General features: G+C 38.5%; 3 protein-coding genes across 3 annotated transcripts; 1 reads left to right on the top strand and 2 right to left on the bottom strand.

The window, feature by feature from the left end:
- Positions 1-502: 502 nt before the first annotated feature.
- Positions 503-1,753, bottom strand: LOC116160238. Its single transcript, XM_031473390.1, has one exon. It carries the CDS (start codon positions 1,751-1,753, stop codon positions 503-505), a length of 1,251 nt encoding a protein of 416 aa, XP_031329250.1.
- Positions 1,754-7,041: 5,288 nt separating this feature from the next.
- LOC116160229 (protein ALP1-like) lies at positions 7,042-8,566 on the top strand. The gene is made up of 4 exons (XM_031473380.1): positions 7,042-7,553; positions 7,605-7,752; positions 7,810-8,487; positions 8,537-8,566. Exons 1-4 carry the CDS (start codon positions 7,249-7,251, stop codon positions 8,564-8,566), a joined length of 1,161 nt encoding a protein of 386 aa, XP_031329240.1. The 5' UTR covers positions 7,042-7,248.
- Positions 8,567-8,611: 45 nt separating this feature from the next.
- On the bottom strand, positions 8,612-9,720 carry LOC116159089. The gene is made up of 2 exons (XM_031471991.1): positions 9,228-9,720; positions 8,612-9,169 (listed from the first exon to the last, which is right to left on the bottom strand). The coding sequence occupies exons 1-2, from the start codon at positions 9,498-9,500 to the stop codon at positions 8,627-8,629; spliced, it is 816 nt and encodes a 271-aa protein (XP_031327851.1). The 5' UTR covers positions 9,501-9,720; the 3' UTR covers positions 8,612-8,626.
- Between the last annotated feature and the right edge of the window lie 3,836 nt (positions 9,721-13,556).

Here is a 13,556-nt window from a genome sequence, read left to right as displayed (position 1 = left end):
GAAACAATCGATGGCGTTATGCCTGCCCATTGAAAAGTACGCTCTAATGTTATCCTGCTTTTCACAAGCGATATCGTCAAAGATAAAAACTGAATTAGGTTTGGCAGCACTGGGCTCCATAATGTCAGCGTTCTTGCTGAATGTGAAGAAGCCAATGTCCTTCATTGGTTGCAAAATTTCCCCCAAAACCCTGTATTTGTCCTGATTCAGCGATTTGGAATAGACGTACACGTGTTTGAAGCGTAGGCCATTAGGTTCAGTTAGCAGACTGAGCATCGTATTCGTTTTACCACAATTGGACGGCCCACAAATGACGCATCTTACGCTGTTTGGAAGTAATACGCCATGGGTTTTTTTGTGGTCCACATTTGGCGTCATGTCGAGATTTTGAACGAGCAGCTTTTGCTTCTGCATCACTACCTTCATTTTGGGGTCGCGGTTGAAATAAGACTACGAACATTTTTTATCATTACATTTTATTTATACATTAAATAAATACAAATTATAGTTTCTTCACTTCCCCGGTCAGAGGATTGTATTGAATTAGTGCGTCGTGCAGGATCAGACAATAGGCAACCGTTCCCGCCTCGAAGGCCTCCATCGACTCCATTTCCAACTTAACATCTACCGTCGAATGCTTCAGAGATTCGTTTTGCTTTGAACAGTCCAGCACAAAGATGGGGCAACTTTTAAAATACAAATAGTCAAAGAGGGCGTCTTGATGCTCATCTTTCGAGTAATAATCGCGCCGAAAGTTTAAATAGTTTTGATATGCAATGATGTATTTGTTGGCATTAAAATCTAAATGCATCGCTTCGTACGGATAACTTTTCGAGTTGAGATGCAGTTTTAAATTTCGAATATTGATGTTATCGAAATTGGCGGCTCTTGCTTCGTGTGAAAACTTTTTACCGCTTCGTTGAAATGCCACAATTATCCATCGTGGTTTCTCTAGTTGAGTTGAAGTTTTGATTGGCCATATATCCGACTGTGCCTGTTTTAAAGCGGGCAATTCGTACAGTTCCCATTGACGAAATGGCATTGTGATTATAGCATCTTTATTGATGCGTTCGTATAGGCTAATTTTGGCGCTATCGCTAACGGTCACGTGAGGAACTTTCCATTGAATTTTTGTTAATGTTATTGTTGCATCGTCGGCGGTACCGATGTAGCAATTGGCATCGCTTCTAGCACGAATTAATACCAATTCTTGTCGCATGTTTACGATAACCTGTCGATAGTCCTCCATGCATCCGAATATGTGTTTTAGCGGAATGCAAACAGCGAAATGCTTCTCCTTGTTGCTCTTATTGAAATCTACTTGAAGGGATTCATCGGTGGGTGACCACCCCAAATGTTTAAGACCTTTGCTTTCAGTAGACGTATACGATACGTATCCCTTCAGTGAGGATGTAATACCAGGATTCCTGCATACATCCACTTTCTGACCACCCAACTCATAGCGGATTTCTTCGAAAAGGAATGGCGCGAAATTGTTTGTTAGGTTGCATGTCTTTACGATGGCGCCCTCTCCTTCCGGTTGACTCCATTCAATTTTTCCTTCCAAGTACAAAAAACTGTCGTAGGTGGCGCTTATCAGCTCTTGATTTTGAATTAATATTCGTATTTCACTGGAAAGTCCGTAATCCGAAGATCCTCCGTATGGAAGATAGGTGTGAATATCGGATTTAACAATCGTTTCGTCAAAGTGTACGCTTTGAAAGACGTTTAACGAGTCTGCTGCCGCCGCCATTTTGCACTTTCAGGCCAATGGATTCCAAGAAAGATTTTTCTACTAGCGTTAATGTGCTCGGGCTCTGTCTCGATTGAGAATAACTCGATTTCCGGTTATCTCGTTTATTTATAGCGTCGAGGAAGGATGGCAATGGACCTTGATTAATACGTAACCCCATATTCTTTTAACTCTAATCGTACTGTAAACGGTTCACTTTCCCCGAAATCGATCGGTTCACCCTTTTGATTAGTCAAATTTATAGTTATATTGCTAATTCTACTGGTATTTACTTCCAGATATTGAGTATTACTAGGAATTTTATCTAAGCGGTAACCTGGTGGAACGGAAACGTCTATTTCGTAAAGGACCTTAGCGCGATTTCCGTTTCGATAGGATCCCGTAATGAGATTGCACTCTATGTGAATGTTAGTGTGCTTAATGATTTGAATATCTAAAGCAGATGTATGTAGAACGTTCGCTTCCAATATCCTCGATTCAAAACCGAGCATGCGCCCTATGCAGTCTCTTGGAGTGAAATCTATATCAAATTCGCAATTAAGTTCGCACTTGAGCGTATTGTTATTTGCACGTAGACTAAAGCGACTTGTAGGAATGTGAGCTTTTATATACTCGCTTCCACTCGTAAGCACCATGCGGAATTGTTATTATTAATTGTTATTATTGCCTTGGAGTCTATTGAGCTATTTGAATCAGTTTTATAGTAAAACTTATCGTTTCCCTCGTGAATGTTTCTTATGCTGTTACAGCCATAAAACCCCACCATCCCGATAACGTACATTTTCCCCGAAGGAAGTTCAATGGGTGGATAGAAATCGTGACTCGCCGTATTTCCAACGCCCTCTATGCTGAACGTCGTCGACATGATTACCGCTACTGCTCGCTTAGTCAGTGTTCGTGTTATTTATACAGAAATTTTAAGCACAGATGGCCGCAATTCGTTGTACCAAATTGTTGCTCTTGTCCATAATTATAATAGATTTTACAGTCGCGGAAATACTCGATCACTTCTCGTGGTGGTGGAATATTACCGAAACTATCATAGTACCAAACTCGTCTACTACGTTTTTTGTACGAGACCCAATGAGTGCCACGCCCCCTTTGACTATCTAAATTAATAACCCCGGATTCATTTTTCCATGGCGATATAGGCATATTATCTCGCATAAACACGTCCCTAAAGTATGGTACACACCCTTTTGCGTGCTTACGTAGATCTACATCTGTTAACGGCCGCTTTGGCAATTTTTTGAAGTTTTTTTTTTTTTAAATGCAACGCCAAACTGCCTCCCGATTTGTAAGGTTTCAAATACAGCGCACCGCCACTTTTATTTCCTATAGCGATCGATTCCATCGTGCGATTATGGCGTGAAGTTTCATCTTGCATTTTACGTGCGTCACGAGATGCATTAACTGCTTTAGCAATGCCTGCCGCGCCGCCGGCTAAAGCTCCCACTGCCGATAAACCGGCGAAAAGGGGTATCAAAAATGGTAAAAACCCACCCTGTTTTGGTATGGGAATAACTCTAGGTACGCTTACATTTTTTCTACCACCTAAACTTTTTATGGCCATATTTGCTGCGGTAACAGCTGACTTTATCATATCCGTGGTATTGCCGCTTTTCCTCATTTTCTTAGCAATCGTCCTGCGCAAGTTCAATAAACTACTCTTCTTCTTCTTTTTCTTCACTCCCATCCCCAACTTTCGTTTTACCTTCATGATGGCGCCCACTGTAAGAGCCGCTGCTCGTTCCCCTAACTTGGCGTTAGAAGCTTTTAACCGTTCCCAAGCTTTCCGCTCTAGAACTCGATCTGCTCGATGTCGACCTTCCAAGTCTTGGTTATCCCTATAGCTAATATCGTGCTCTTTGCACTGAGCGTCTAGTGGGTTTATGCCGGGATCACCTCGCTTTAGTCTTTTGTCTAGTTTAGTACCAGGACCGCAGTATTGATATCCGGGAAGATGTAGTTCAACTGGAAGTTTGTTTATGAGAGTATTAACCAAGCCCCTCCCATCCGCACACTTCCGCTTCCGATTCAACATTATTGGCATTATACAATGCGGTGGCATATTTATAGGGAAATCTAGGCACAATGAAAATGCTCAACTGCAGTAACCGTTTATTGAGGAGGTTGATATATATGATACATTAAATAAGTAGGTCTATAGTGTAGTATTTCCATCATGCACACTGTATTGTGAGAATTTACATTATTCTTATAGTTTAGCACATCTTCAATATCGCGATAGATGAAGTCGTCATCGTCCTCTTCCTCCTCGTCACCAAACTCCATTTTACGAAAGTGACGGTAGCTAATCACCTGTTCGATAAAATCTTGATAGAAACAGGACAGAGCGTATGATTCCAGTAAATCAAATCGATAGTTGATTATATCTTTCAAATTAAACAGTTCTTCAATATCGTTCTTTTCCATCGTGCAATATTGAGAGCTGCTGTTGCCACATTGTATTCTTACACTCTTCAACATTTTTTCAGTAGCCCCCTTCACTGACTCCCACGTATAGTAGATGGTGATATTACTATTAAGTGTATCCGAACTTTGATCTCGTTCGACATCTTTCTCTTCGTTCACATTCGACCAATCTATCCATCTTTCGATCTCTTGTGATCGGAAAAACTTCATTTCGAGATATGTTTGCCATTTTAAAAGTGTCACCCAATCTTCCCTTTTCATGAGCATAACACTGCCGCATGCGATGCGAAGGATTGGTTCAAGGTTAAGGTGTGTACTGTAGCCGATTTCAATGTATTTGGAATTATCTAAGCTGTCGAAGAGGGCGTAAGAGGTACAATCTATTAAACGTTCCTCAATCGCTTTGCTATGCATATTTTCAACTTGAGGAGATGATGGTGGCGTTGATCCATATCCATTATCATTACAACACCAACACGAGCACGTGAAATAGTTACTATTACAGCTATTTTTCGTCGCCATGGATGATAGTTTCTTTAGTGTATTCATGAGAGAGCGAAGTACACGACGACGATCACTCCACAACTGAAGTATTTTTTTCATGGGACATTCATTTTATTTTGAAATGAAAAGACAATTATCTATAATATTATGTTTTATTTTACCACAACAACAACAACAACAACAACAACACTAATCTATTGTTTACATAAATTTTAAATTGGTAGTTTTTCCCGCTGTTCCGGCGCTTTCGATGAATACATCGCTAGTCTTCAAGGACTCTTTGAGGACGTTCAGGCGATCGCCTTCCTTGAAGTATTCATAGAATCGTAATGGCAGCACACATTTAAAATTTTCAGTTTCCAATACTATTCGATCACCATATTTTGTATTCATGGTGTCGGCATTCACAATTCTAAACTTCTCCCCCACTTCCAAGTCCTTGACATTTTTGAATACTTTACAGAATGTACTGTTGTTTAGTGCGTTAAGATCCATTTTAACTGTTTCAATAACACCACTGGACTGATTGAAACCATCGCTACCTCTCACCCTTATATTTCCAACTCGTGACCTTGAAATCTACCGCGATACACTGCCGAACGATGATCCGCTTGTAATACTGGAGAAATTATTGCATGATATTGCTCGATTCTACGTCGGAATCGAACTCTATCGACTGCTACAGTTTCCCATGGACCTTTCCTTGCTGCCCAATAAGCAAAATGCCACGTCACCATTACATATGCTCTATTATTGAATTCATTGAATTTAACACTCTTCACCGGATTCTGAAGATTCATCCTTCCACGCTTGCAACTGTTCACTAAACTGCTCCAACTTTGCATCCCTTAGTTTCCGGATAATGCACTCGTCACATATTTTATAGCTTAAGTAACTGTCACATATTGCCTCTCCTAACTCATACTTGGCTGCAATAGCTTGGCACTCCTCTGGGCTGTATTCACCGCGTCCATATATCGCCTCGTGCTCTGCATCAAATGTTAATGCAGAAAAATGCTGCTTAAGGCGTCTCACGGCCGTCACGAAATCGACAGATTTGGTCCATGATTGCTCAGCATATGCCATCCACGACATCTTTAATACATGTATACCTTGTAACGACCATATAGAGGCTTATATAAGCGCCAATCCCCACCACCAGTCATATTTAGAATATAGTGTGATTTAGAATCGGCCGTACACTACCATCGACAAGATCCCTCAGGCGCAAACCTCGACCCCCTTGACCTTGACGTTAGCACAGACGCAAACCTCCGATAATTTATCTGGAGCGCAAACCTCTACCCCCTTGACCTTGACGTTAGCACAGGCGCAAACCTCCGATAATTTATCTGGAGCGCAAACCTCGACCCCTTGACCTTGACGTTAGCACAGGCGCAAACCTCCGATACTTTATCTGGAGCGCAAACCTCGACCCCTTGACGTTAGCACAGGCGCAAACCTCGCTACCGCAGTTCAGACCCACTCAATTCTAGTGACTTTTCTAGGGATTTTCGTCTAGTGAGATTTAGAATCTGCCATATATTACTACTACAAAGCCTTTTTGAAGTGATCTACGTCACTTGTTTTACTTGCGATTTCCTTGTAAACAGCTTCTGTCGCTTCCATTTTCAATTTCACGTAAGCCGTTACAGAGTTCCCTAAATTTTTGGCGCAAATTGTCCGAACTTGCAGAATAATTCACATGTGAAACAGTTTTTCATACATCAATTCAACATAGCCGCTTTTACCCTTCTCTCGTTATAGTTCACAGCAAAGCACTCCGACTCAAGTAATCGCTTCTTTTTGCTTCATTAAATTCAAGGGTTTTACACTCCGATTTTGGTGTGAACGTACGTAATTTGAATGGTGCGCATTTCGGTAGGAAAAAGATCTCTTAATGCTTTCGCGAAATTTTTAATTTCTCAACGACGCGACGATCGCGTAAATTATTCGCGCACTGGATTAAAATTTTCGATAATTGTGGGGTCAATTTGAAAGTCTTCTTTATATAAATAAAATTTCTAATTTTGTTAGTTGTTATTTCTTAATGATCGGTTATACGATGGTTTTAAATACTTCACATTTTAAACTGTTTGTCATTATCACACATACAAAATAGATAATAAAGTATGTAGTACAATAAATGTGGTATACCAGACACTAATTTGAAATACCACTTAGTTTTACTTATGAAATACAATTTATACAAACATTTGTGTCATTCTAGAAAATATACCTTAAGGCCGTCTGACACGATGCTAAATTTTTGGTAAAATTTGTGAATAGAATTTTATCATAAAAAATTTACTTCCATAATTTATTTAACAAAATTATATTGTCTGACACTGTACAAAATTTATCATAAAAATTAGTAAGTGCGTCTGCGCTTTGCATTTTTTTTCTAGGGAATATGGGTTTTTAAGTCAATAAATCTGGTAGTGGTACACCTACACATATAAATAACAAAAATAACATAACCTCTTCTAGTATTTACTTTTTTGATTTTTCATTATTTCATATTATTATCTATTGTGCTACTACTGGTAATTGTAATGAACCGAAATCTAATCGCTAGCTCGGCACTTGCCGCAAGTGTCATTGTCATTATGTCTTGTCTTCTAACAAAAAGGCGTAATAAACGTACTCGAATTTGGAGCAGGAACTGGCTGCAAAGGCGAAACGAGGGTCGTGATGTTTTAAACATGCTAAATACAGAACTTTTACCCGAGGATCCAAATGCATATACAAACTTTCTGAGATTAACTAACGATCAGTTCGAATATTTGCTGTCGTTGATATCAAATGAAATATGCAAACAAGATACACTAATGCGAGAATGCATCCCTTCCAGAAGCAAGTAGGTGATTAAAAAATTAATCATAGGCACTCACTTGTGCTATCATTTTAGATTAGAAGTTACCTTGCGATTCCTAGCAACAGGCGAGACATACCGATCCCTTATGTACACCACTAGGATACATGAAACTACGATAAGCCGCTTTATACCTGAAGTGTGCCAAGCCATAGTCTTGAAATTAAAACCAATCTATTTAAAAGTAAGTTATAGTCCGTATATTATACTGTCAATTTTTACGATATGAAACCTGGTATAGGCACCAAGAACAGCAGAAGAATGGAAAAAAATTTCTCAAGATTTTGATCAATTATGGCAATTTCCTCATTGCGTGGGAGCTCTTGATGGTCGCCACATCACTTTTAGGGCACCCATATCTGCTGGCTCGTATTATTACAACTACAAAGGTGCAAATAGCATTGTGTTATTAGCATTAGCCGCTGCCAACTACAAGTTCATTTACGCAAATATAGGTGTCAATGGACGAATTAGTGATGGGGGTGTTTTTCAGAATAGTAGCTTGTCAAGGGCACTACAAGACAATTCTTTGAGTCTACCAGCCCCAGAGGTATTACCAGGAATGACAGAAGCTTTACCGTATGTTATTGTTGCCGATGATGCCTTTCCGCTGTCAAAGAACCTATTGAAACCCTATCCAGATCGTGGACTCGGCAATGATAGCAGAATTTTTAATTATCGGTTATCCCGTGCTCGGAGAATAATAGAGAATTCCTTTGGAATTCTTGCAAACCGATTTCGTCTTCTGTTAAATCCAGTTAATTTAGATGCAGAAAAAGTAGAGTTGATTACACTCACTTGTGTAGTGTTACACAATTTTCTCGCAACAGACAATGCACAATCATATATTGAACTTGAAGAATTTAATGAAAACTTGCCGAAAATAAATCGACAGTGTGGTAACCGGACATCTATTGCAGCAAGAGATATTCCTGATCATTTTAGAAGTTATTTTAATTCTTCACAAGGTTCGGTGCCCTGGCAACAAAATGCAATAAACAATTTTAATTTGTGAAATTCGTTTTTATTTTACATATGCCTATTATTAACAATAAATACTACAAATTGTTACATTTTTTTAGGGCATCAAACAGTGTGTGTACAATTTTTTCTTCTGTCTGCAAACGAATGGATGTATCAGTAATTCGTTTTAACTTCGACACTATAAATTGAGCCAATGCCTCATCTTCATCTACGTTTTGTACAAAACTTTGCTGCATTGTTGATGAAATTGATGCTAAGGCACTAGATGCTTCACGCATTACATTATCTTCAATTGTTTCTCGTTTTCTTTTCTTTTGAAATTGCAGTCGTTTTGATGGAGTAGCACCATCTACGTCTTTTACCGGTGAAATAGGACGAGAAAGATTTGGTGAATTCAATTGGGAGTCGCGAACTTGACTCGATCCCGTGTCCAATGTATTAGTAATATCGTTGAGACTACCATCTTCTGTCACATAGTACTCTGATGTTACTATCTCCTCGTCGCCTACCTGCGGTGTGTCATCTTCTGCGATTAAGCTATCCACGGCCTGCCGCACTTCGACATGTTCTAACAAAAAGAACATTCGGTTGAAATACCAAATTGTTGGTTTGTAAATCTGCAGGAAAAATGTATAGTTAGTCAATAAATTAGATAATATTGAAGGTTTTGCTTACCCCGTCACCATCTTCATCACCTGCTCCACTACGGCGGCTGCGATTCCACTTCTTGTATTCTGTGAGAAAATTATTCTTCAGTCCGTTAAATTTTAACTTGATATCGTTGATGGTAACAGACGGCTTAAGGGGTTGCAAGACTGCTTGAATTTGCTGTAAAGCATTCTGTCTAGAATGTTTATTTTTATACTGTGCAGATTTTACTGCATATAAACAGGAATGTCTTTGATATTCATCTATCAGCACTTCACATTGCTCCCGCGACCATGACATTGTGCAAATTCGTAATTTAGCACTAAATAAACCGCTCTCGTTCTTTCGCAAAAACGCCCAAAATGAGAATAATTGAAATTAAATTAGATAGGTTATGTGATATGTCACCTACGAAACGCCGAACCGCGTGCGCATCACGTACGCGCACATTTTATAACAAATTTATGCATTTTTTAGAACAGGATCTAAAAAATTTTATACAAACAAATTTTGTAACAAATTTTTGTACAAAATACGTATGACACTATGCAAAATTTTGTATGAAAATTAATCTGCAAAATTTTGTAAAATAGTGTGCAAAATAGTGTCAGACGGCCTTTAATCATTATAAAAAAATGGATTCGGTACGCAAAGTGAAATAGTTTGACTTGCCACCAATGGTGCGAGTAATCTGAAATTATATAAAATATCGAATTGATATATTGTGCTTAAGGTTAACTATATACCTACTATAATTAATATATGTAGATATTAAAAAGTTTAATACTTATTTTTAACTAATCAAAAAAGAAACAACGTACTTGATTTCATGAGAGTTGGGCTTGGATGAGGTTCCAAATAAATCGTAATTCCCTCAAATTGGGGTGTAATTTATCTCTAAAAAAAATGATCAAAACGAAGTTTCCAGCATTATGTATACTTACGCTGTGCAATAACATCAATTACATTTATTTTACCGGGATTTCGAACGTACAAATCTACGATACACCGACTAAATAAATTTAATTGACGCCGTTAGTCTTCATTTGCTGGATTATCGGCGGCAACCTGCAAATATAAAAGTGGTACTTTTGCACCGCGTCCCTCCAAAACTCGCACCAACAATTGCAGCTTGCGTAGCAACTGCTTCGCCTTTCCTCTCTTCAGTATATCGTTGGTGTCGATCATAAACACTAGCTGTGCGTTGGTGTCGATTCTCCATTTTGATTTTGCCCATGCTCTGAAGTTCACTTTTGTGGTTAATTGATAGTCTACCCCGGCACAGTGAACTAACATCCTCGGACGGATTTCTCTGAAATTGTACAAAATCAAAAATTCTATATTACTTTGAATATACTTACTACATGAAAATTTAAAAAAAAGTTACAAAATAAATATTAGACGCGAGAGCAAGAACACCACCAACGGTAACGTATCTCGCTTTGACCACTTGGGGTACTGTCGGTACATGTGTCGAATTTAAAGAACGAGTGAATTGTTTGTCTCTTACGCAGTTGGGTCGAAGCCCCCTTTGAGACAAGAGCCGTAAACACGCGACCAAATGAGGACTCGAGCATATATGAAATTAAACCTTTAATTATGTGGCTCTTTCCGGCACCTGCTTCCCCGACGACAGGGAACATAGTCTGGTGCTGGGATTCGAGGGACGAGACTTCATCGACTTCTACATCGGCACTTTCGTATTCGGGGAACTCCCATGACGCGATCCTCGACAGTTTTGAGGAACGTGTTAATTTCAGCACTCCGAAAATAATTATTACAAGCCAAACTGTCCTGTGAATTCTTTTAATTTATTGTGTCTTTCAAATCAGTATTAGTTAAAAAAGTTAAAGCAAGATTTTTCTCGTCCCACAGTCCGAGCGCTTTCACGTAGTGGAGCGGGAGTGTCAATCGTGCGAACGCGTTCGTTGGGGCGCCGATAGTATGCAACATATTGTAGAGGGATTATAAGTAGATATCGGTTGTGCGAAACGCCGAACGGAACCAAAAAGGGATACGTCATAATGACTGCTGGATTTCCGTGTCGAACTACTATTCTTTTTTTTGCATCCCTCAGTACGTTTGCGCTTTCTTGCACCGATAGATGTTTCTGACGACGAATCTTCCAAGAGCGGGCGCATCCTCCACGTTCCTTGCGGTCTCACGATGGTGGAAATACTTGAAATACTCGCCGTACGTCAACGCCAACAGATCACGCTGCCGCGACAGGTACTTTTCGAATTTGTCGTCGTAAACGATGATCTGGTGCGTGCGGCATTTCAGTACTCTGGCCTGGCAAGAAAAATGTACGGGAAAATAAATGACTTCAAAATTTGAAAAGGCCGCTGGATACTGAAGCACAAAATCGGCAGCCTCCACGGCTCCCACGACGCGATACGTTGGGTATCGTTCGCACTATTGCAAATGCATCTTTAGTAACACGGAAATGTTTCCTAAACTCTTCCTCAGAATAAAAAGGTACCACTTCTGTTACAAAGTTGGATATCCTAACTCTCCTATTGTCTTTCTGTGCAAGAACATAAGTTTCATCAGAATCCTCAGAGCTACTAAAACCCCTTAGACTTGCTCCTTCACTTTCACTTGTAGTATCATCACCATGATCCTGTGTAATGAGATAAAAATAACCAATTCCTGTATTTCCTAACATTTACCTCCAAGAAACATTCCAAAAGTAAGAATTCCATAATAAACAATTGTTTTAAAGGTTATGTACAAGAAGTAATCAGTTCCAAATGTTTTTCTAGTTTTTTTCTTTCCATACAAGTGAACTAATTTAAATGAAAGTGAATGTGATTTTATAATCACATGGATCACCAGAAACGAATACGCTTATTATTTTATTATTTTGTGAAACTAGATCGGATTGGAGCTCGCGTCGCTCGCTCCTACCGATCACGGCGTTTTGTTATCACACGCCGTTTTTTGTGGTTTTCCGCTTGTAAATTTTTTTTTTAGCCCGACCGTTGTGCGATTGTAATTTGGGTGTGTTTTTAAGTGACGTTGGAATTTTATAAAATGCGAAAAACAAAGGAAAAGAATTTTGATTCGGCTCGAAAAAGCACCAATATATCGATAGTTTTTTTTAACTCAAACTCGGCGTATGTGTTTGTAAAAATGCGTAGCATTTTAAGACTCCGCTAGCGCGAGTTGATTTCCCCCTAATTCCCCTGAAAATGGGGCATTTTTACGTTTGTGTTTGTATTTTTTCGTTGTAATATAAACCTATTGGGTTTTGGATATTGTATGCTGCGTTGTTTCGTTCCATGCTATAGGTGACATGCGATTTTGTTGTATGTGTACATCAATTCTTTATCATTTATTGATATAAATAAGAAAGGTGGGTTTTGTGCATGTATAGTACGATTTTTTACGTAAGCATTTTGTTTGTTTTTATTAAGAAGGATCTACCATAGATATTTGGATCCCAATTGTTCCATATATAAGAAAGTTGCGTTTTTGCGGGTATGGTTTCTATTTGCTTGTATTAGTGGAAGCTATCATACAAATTTCTGATCTGTTGCGAATGTTATATTCGGAGGTTTGGTGATTGGGGGCATTCGTTTCGACCATTTCTGGATTTCTATTTCTATTCCGAAATCCAATTCTCTTAGCGGTTAGGTTAGGGCGAAATGTACAGTTAGGTTAGATTGTGGTTAGGTTAAGTCGAGACGATACTTAATTGTTGGTACATCATAATTTTGTAGTAGTTTTATAGTTGAAATGTAATAAACACATACACCGGTATCTAATTTTTGAATTTACTCAGGTACGTTCACGAAAGTCCCGTGTTTAAAGCTAAAAATACAATTTCTTTTTTCGATACTGAAGCTGCGCCCCCTATGGAATAGTATTTAATGACGCTCCTCTTATGCGTTAAAATTTTATAGGTATACGTAATTTTTCAAGTTTATGTTCCGCCACTGTACTAAGTTATCTTGCGTAAAGTGTACTTAACCTGAAGTAAAAAGATGTTTTCGTTTAGAATTATTTTATATTATGGCATCTTTATATCGTAAGGTGAGTGTATAGGTAATATTGAACGTTTCTATTATACAATTTTGCTTGTACTAATGTTTGGTATAAATTAGGTAATACTGTATGTAGTTTTATAATCTCTTATTCTTTATTACCAAAAATTTCATAAAAACTCAGGCAAGGGTACCTATACCTTTCTCAAATAGTATATGTTAGTAACATTAAAATATATTGTGGAGTGTATCGTTTATTTATTTTTTTTAGAAATTTTTCTCACTTGTTATTTGTTGGTACAAACATTAATGCATGGTTTCAGAAACGATGATTAAGGTTAATCGTTGATTAAAAATATTAGAATGT

Source organism: Photinus pyralis, unplaced genomic scaffold (genome assembly GCF_008802855.1).
Source record: "Photinus pyralis isolate 1611_PpyrPB1 unplaced genomic scaffold, Ppyr1.3 Ppyr1.4_LG1, whole genome shotgun sequence".
NCBI classification, from domain to species: domain Eukaryota; kingdom Metazoa; phylum Arthropoda; class Insecta; order Coleoptera; family Lampyridae; genus Photinus; species Photinus pyralis.
Note: the sequence above shows the minus strand (reverse complement) of the source record. Positions and strands in the feature narration are given on the sequence as shown.

Excerpts from the sequence above, each read along its gene's own strand:
- LOC116160238 (XM_031473390.1), bottom strand. The coding sequence starts at position 1,753 with ATGGCGGCGGCAGCAGACTCGTTAAACGTCTTTCAAAGCGTACACTTT.
- LOC116160229 (XM_031473380.1), top strand. The coding sequence starts at position 7,249 with ATGAACCGAAATCTAATCGCTAGCTCGGCACTTGCCGCAAGTGTCATT. Across the intron at positions 7,554-7,604 it reads TGCATCCCTTCCAGAAGCAA|ATTAGAAGTTACCTTGCGAT; the intron begins GTAGGTGATTAA and ends CTATCATTTTAG. Across the intron at positions 7,753-7,809 it reads TAAAACCAATCTATTTAAAA|GCACCAAGAACAGCAGAAGA; the intron begins GTAAGTTATAGT and ends AACCTGGTATAG.
- LOC116159089 (XM_031471991.1), bottom strand. The coding sequence starts at position 9,500 with ATGTCATGGTCGCGGGAGCAATGTGAAGTGCTGATAGATGAATATCAA. Across the intron at positions 9,170-9,227 it reads GTGATGAAGATGGTGACGGG|ATTTACAAACCAACAATTTG; the intron begins GTAAGCAAAACC and ends TTTTTCCTGCAG.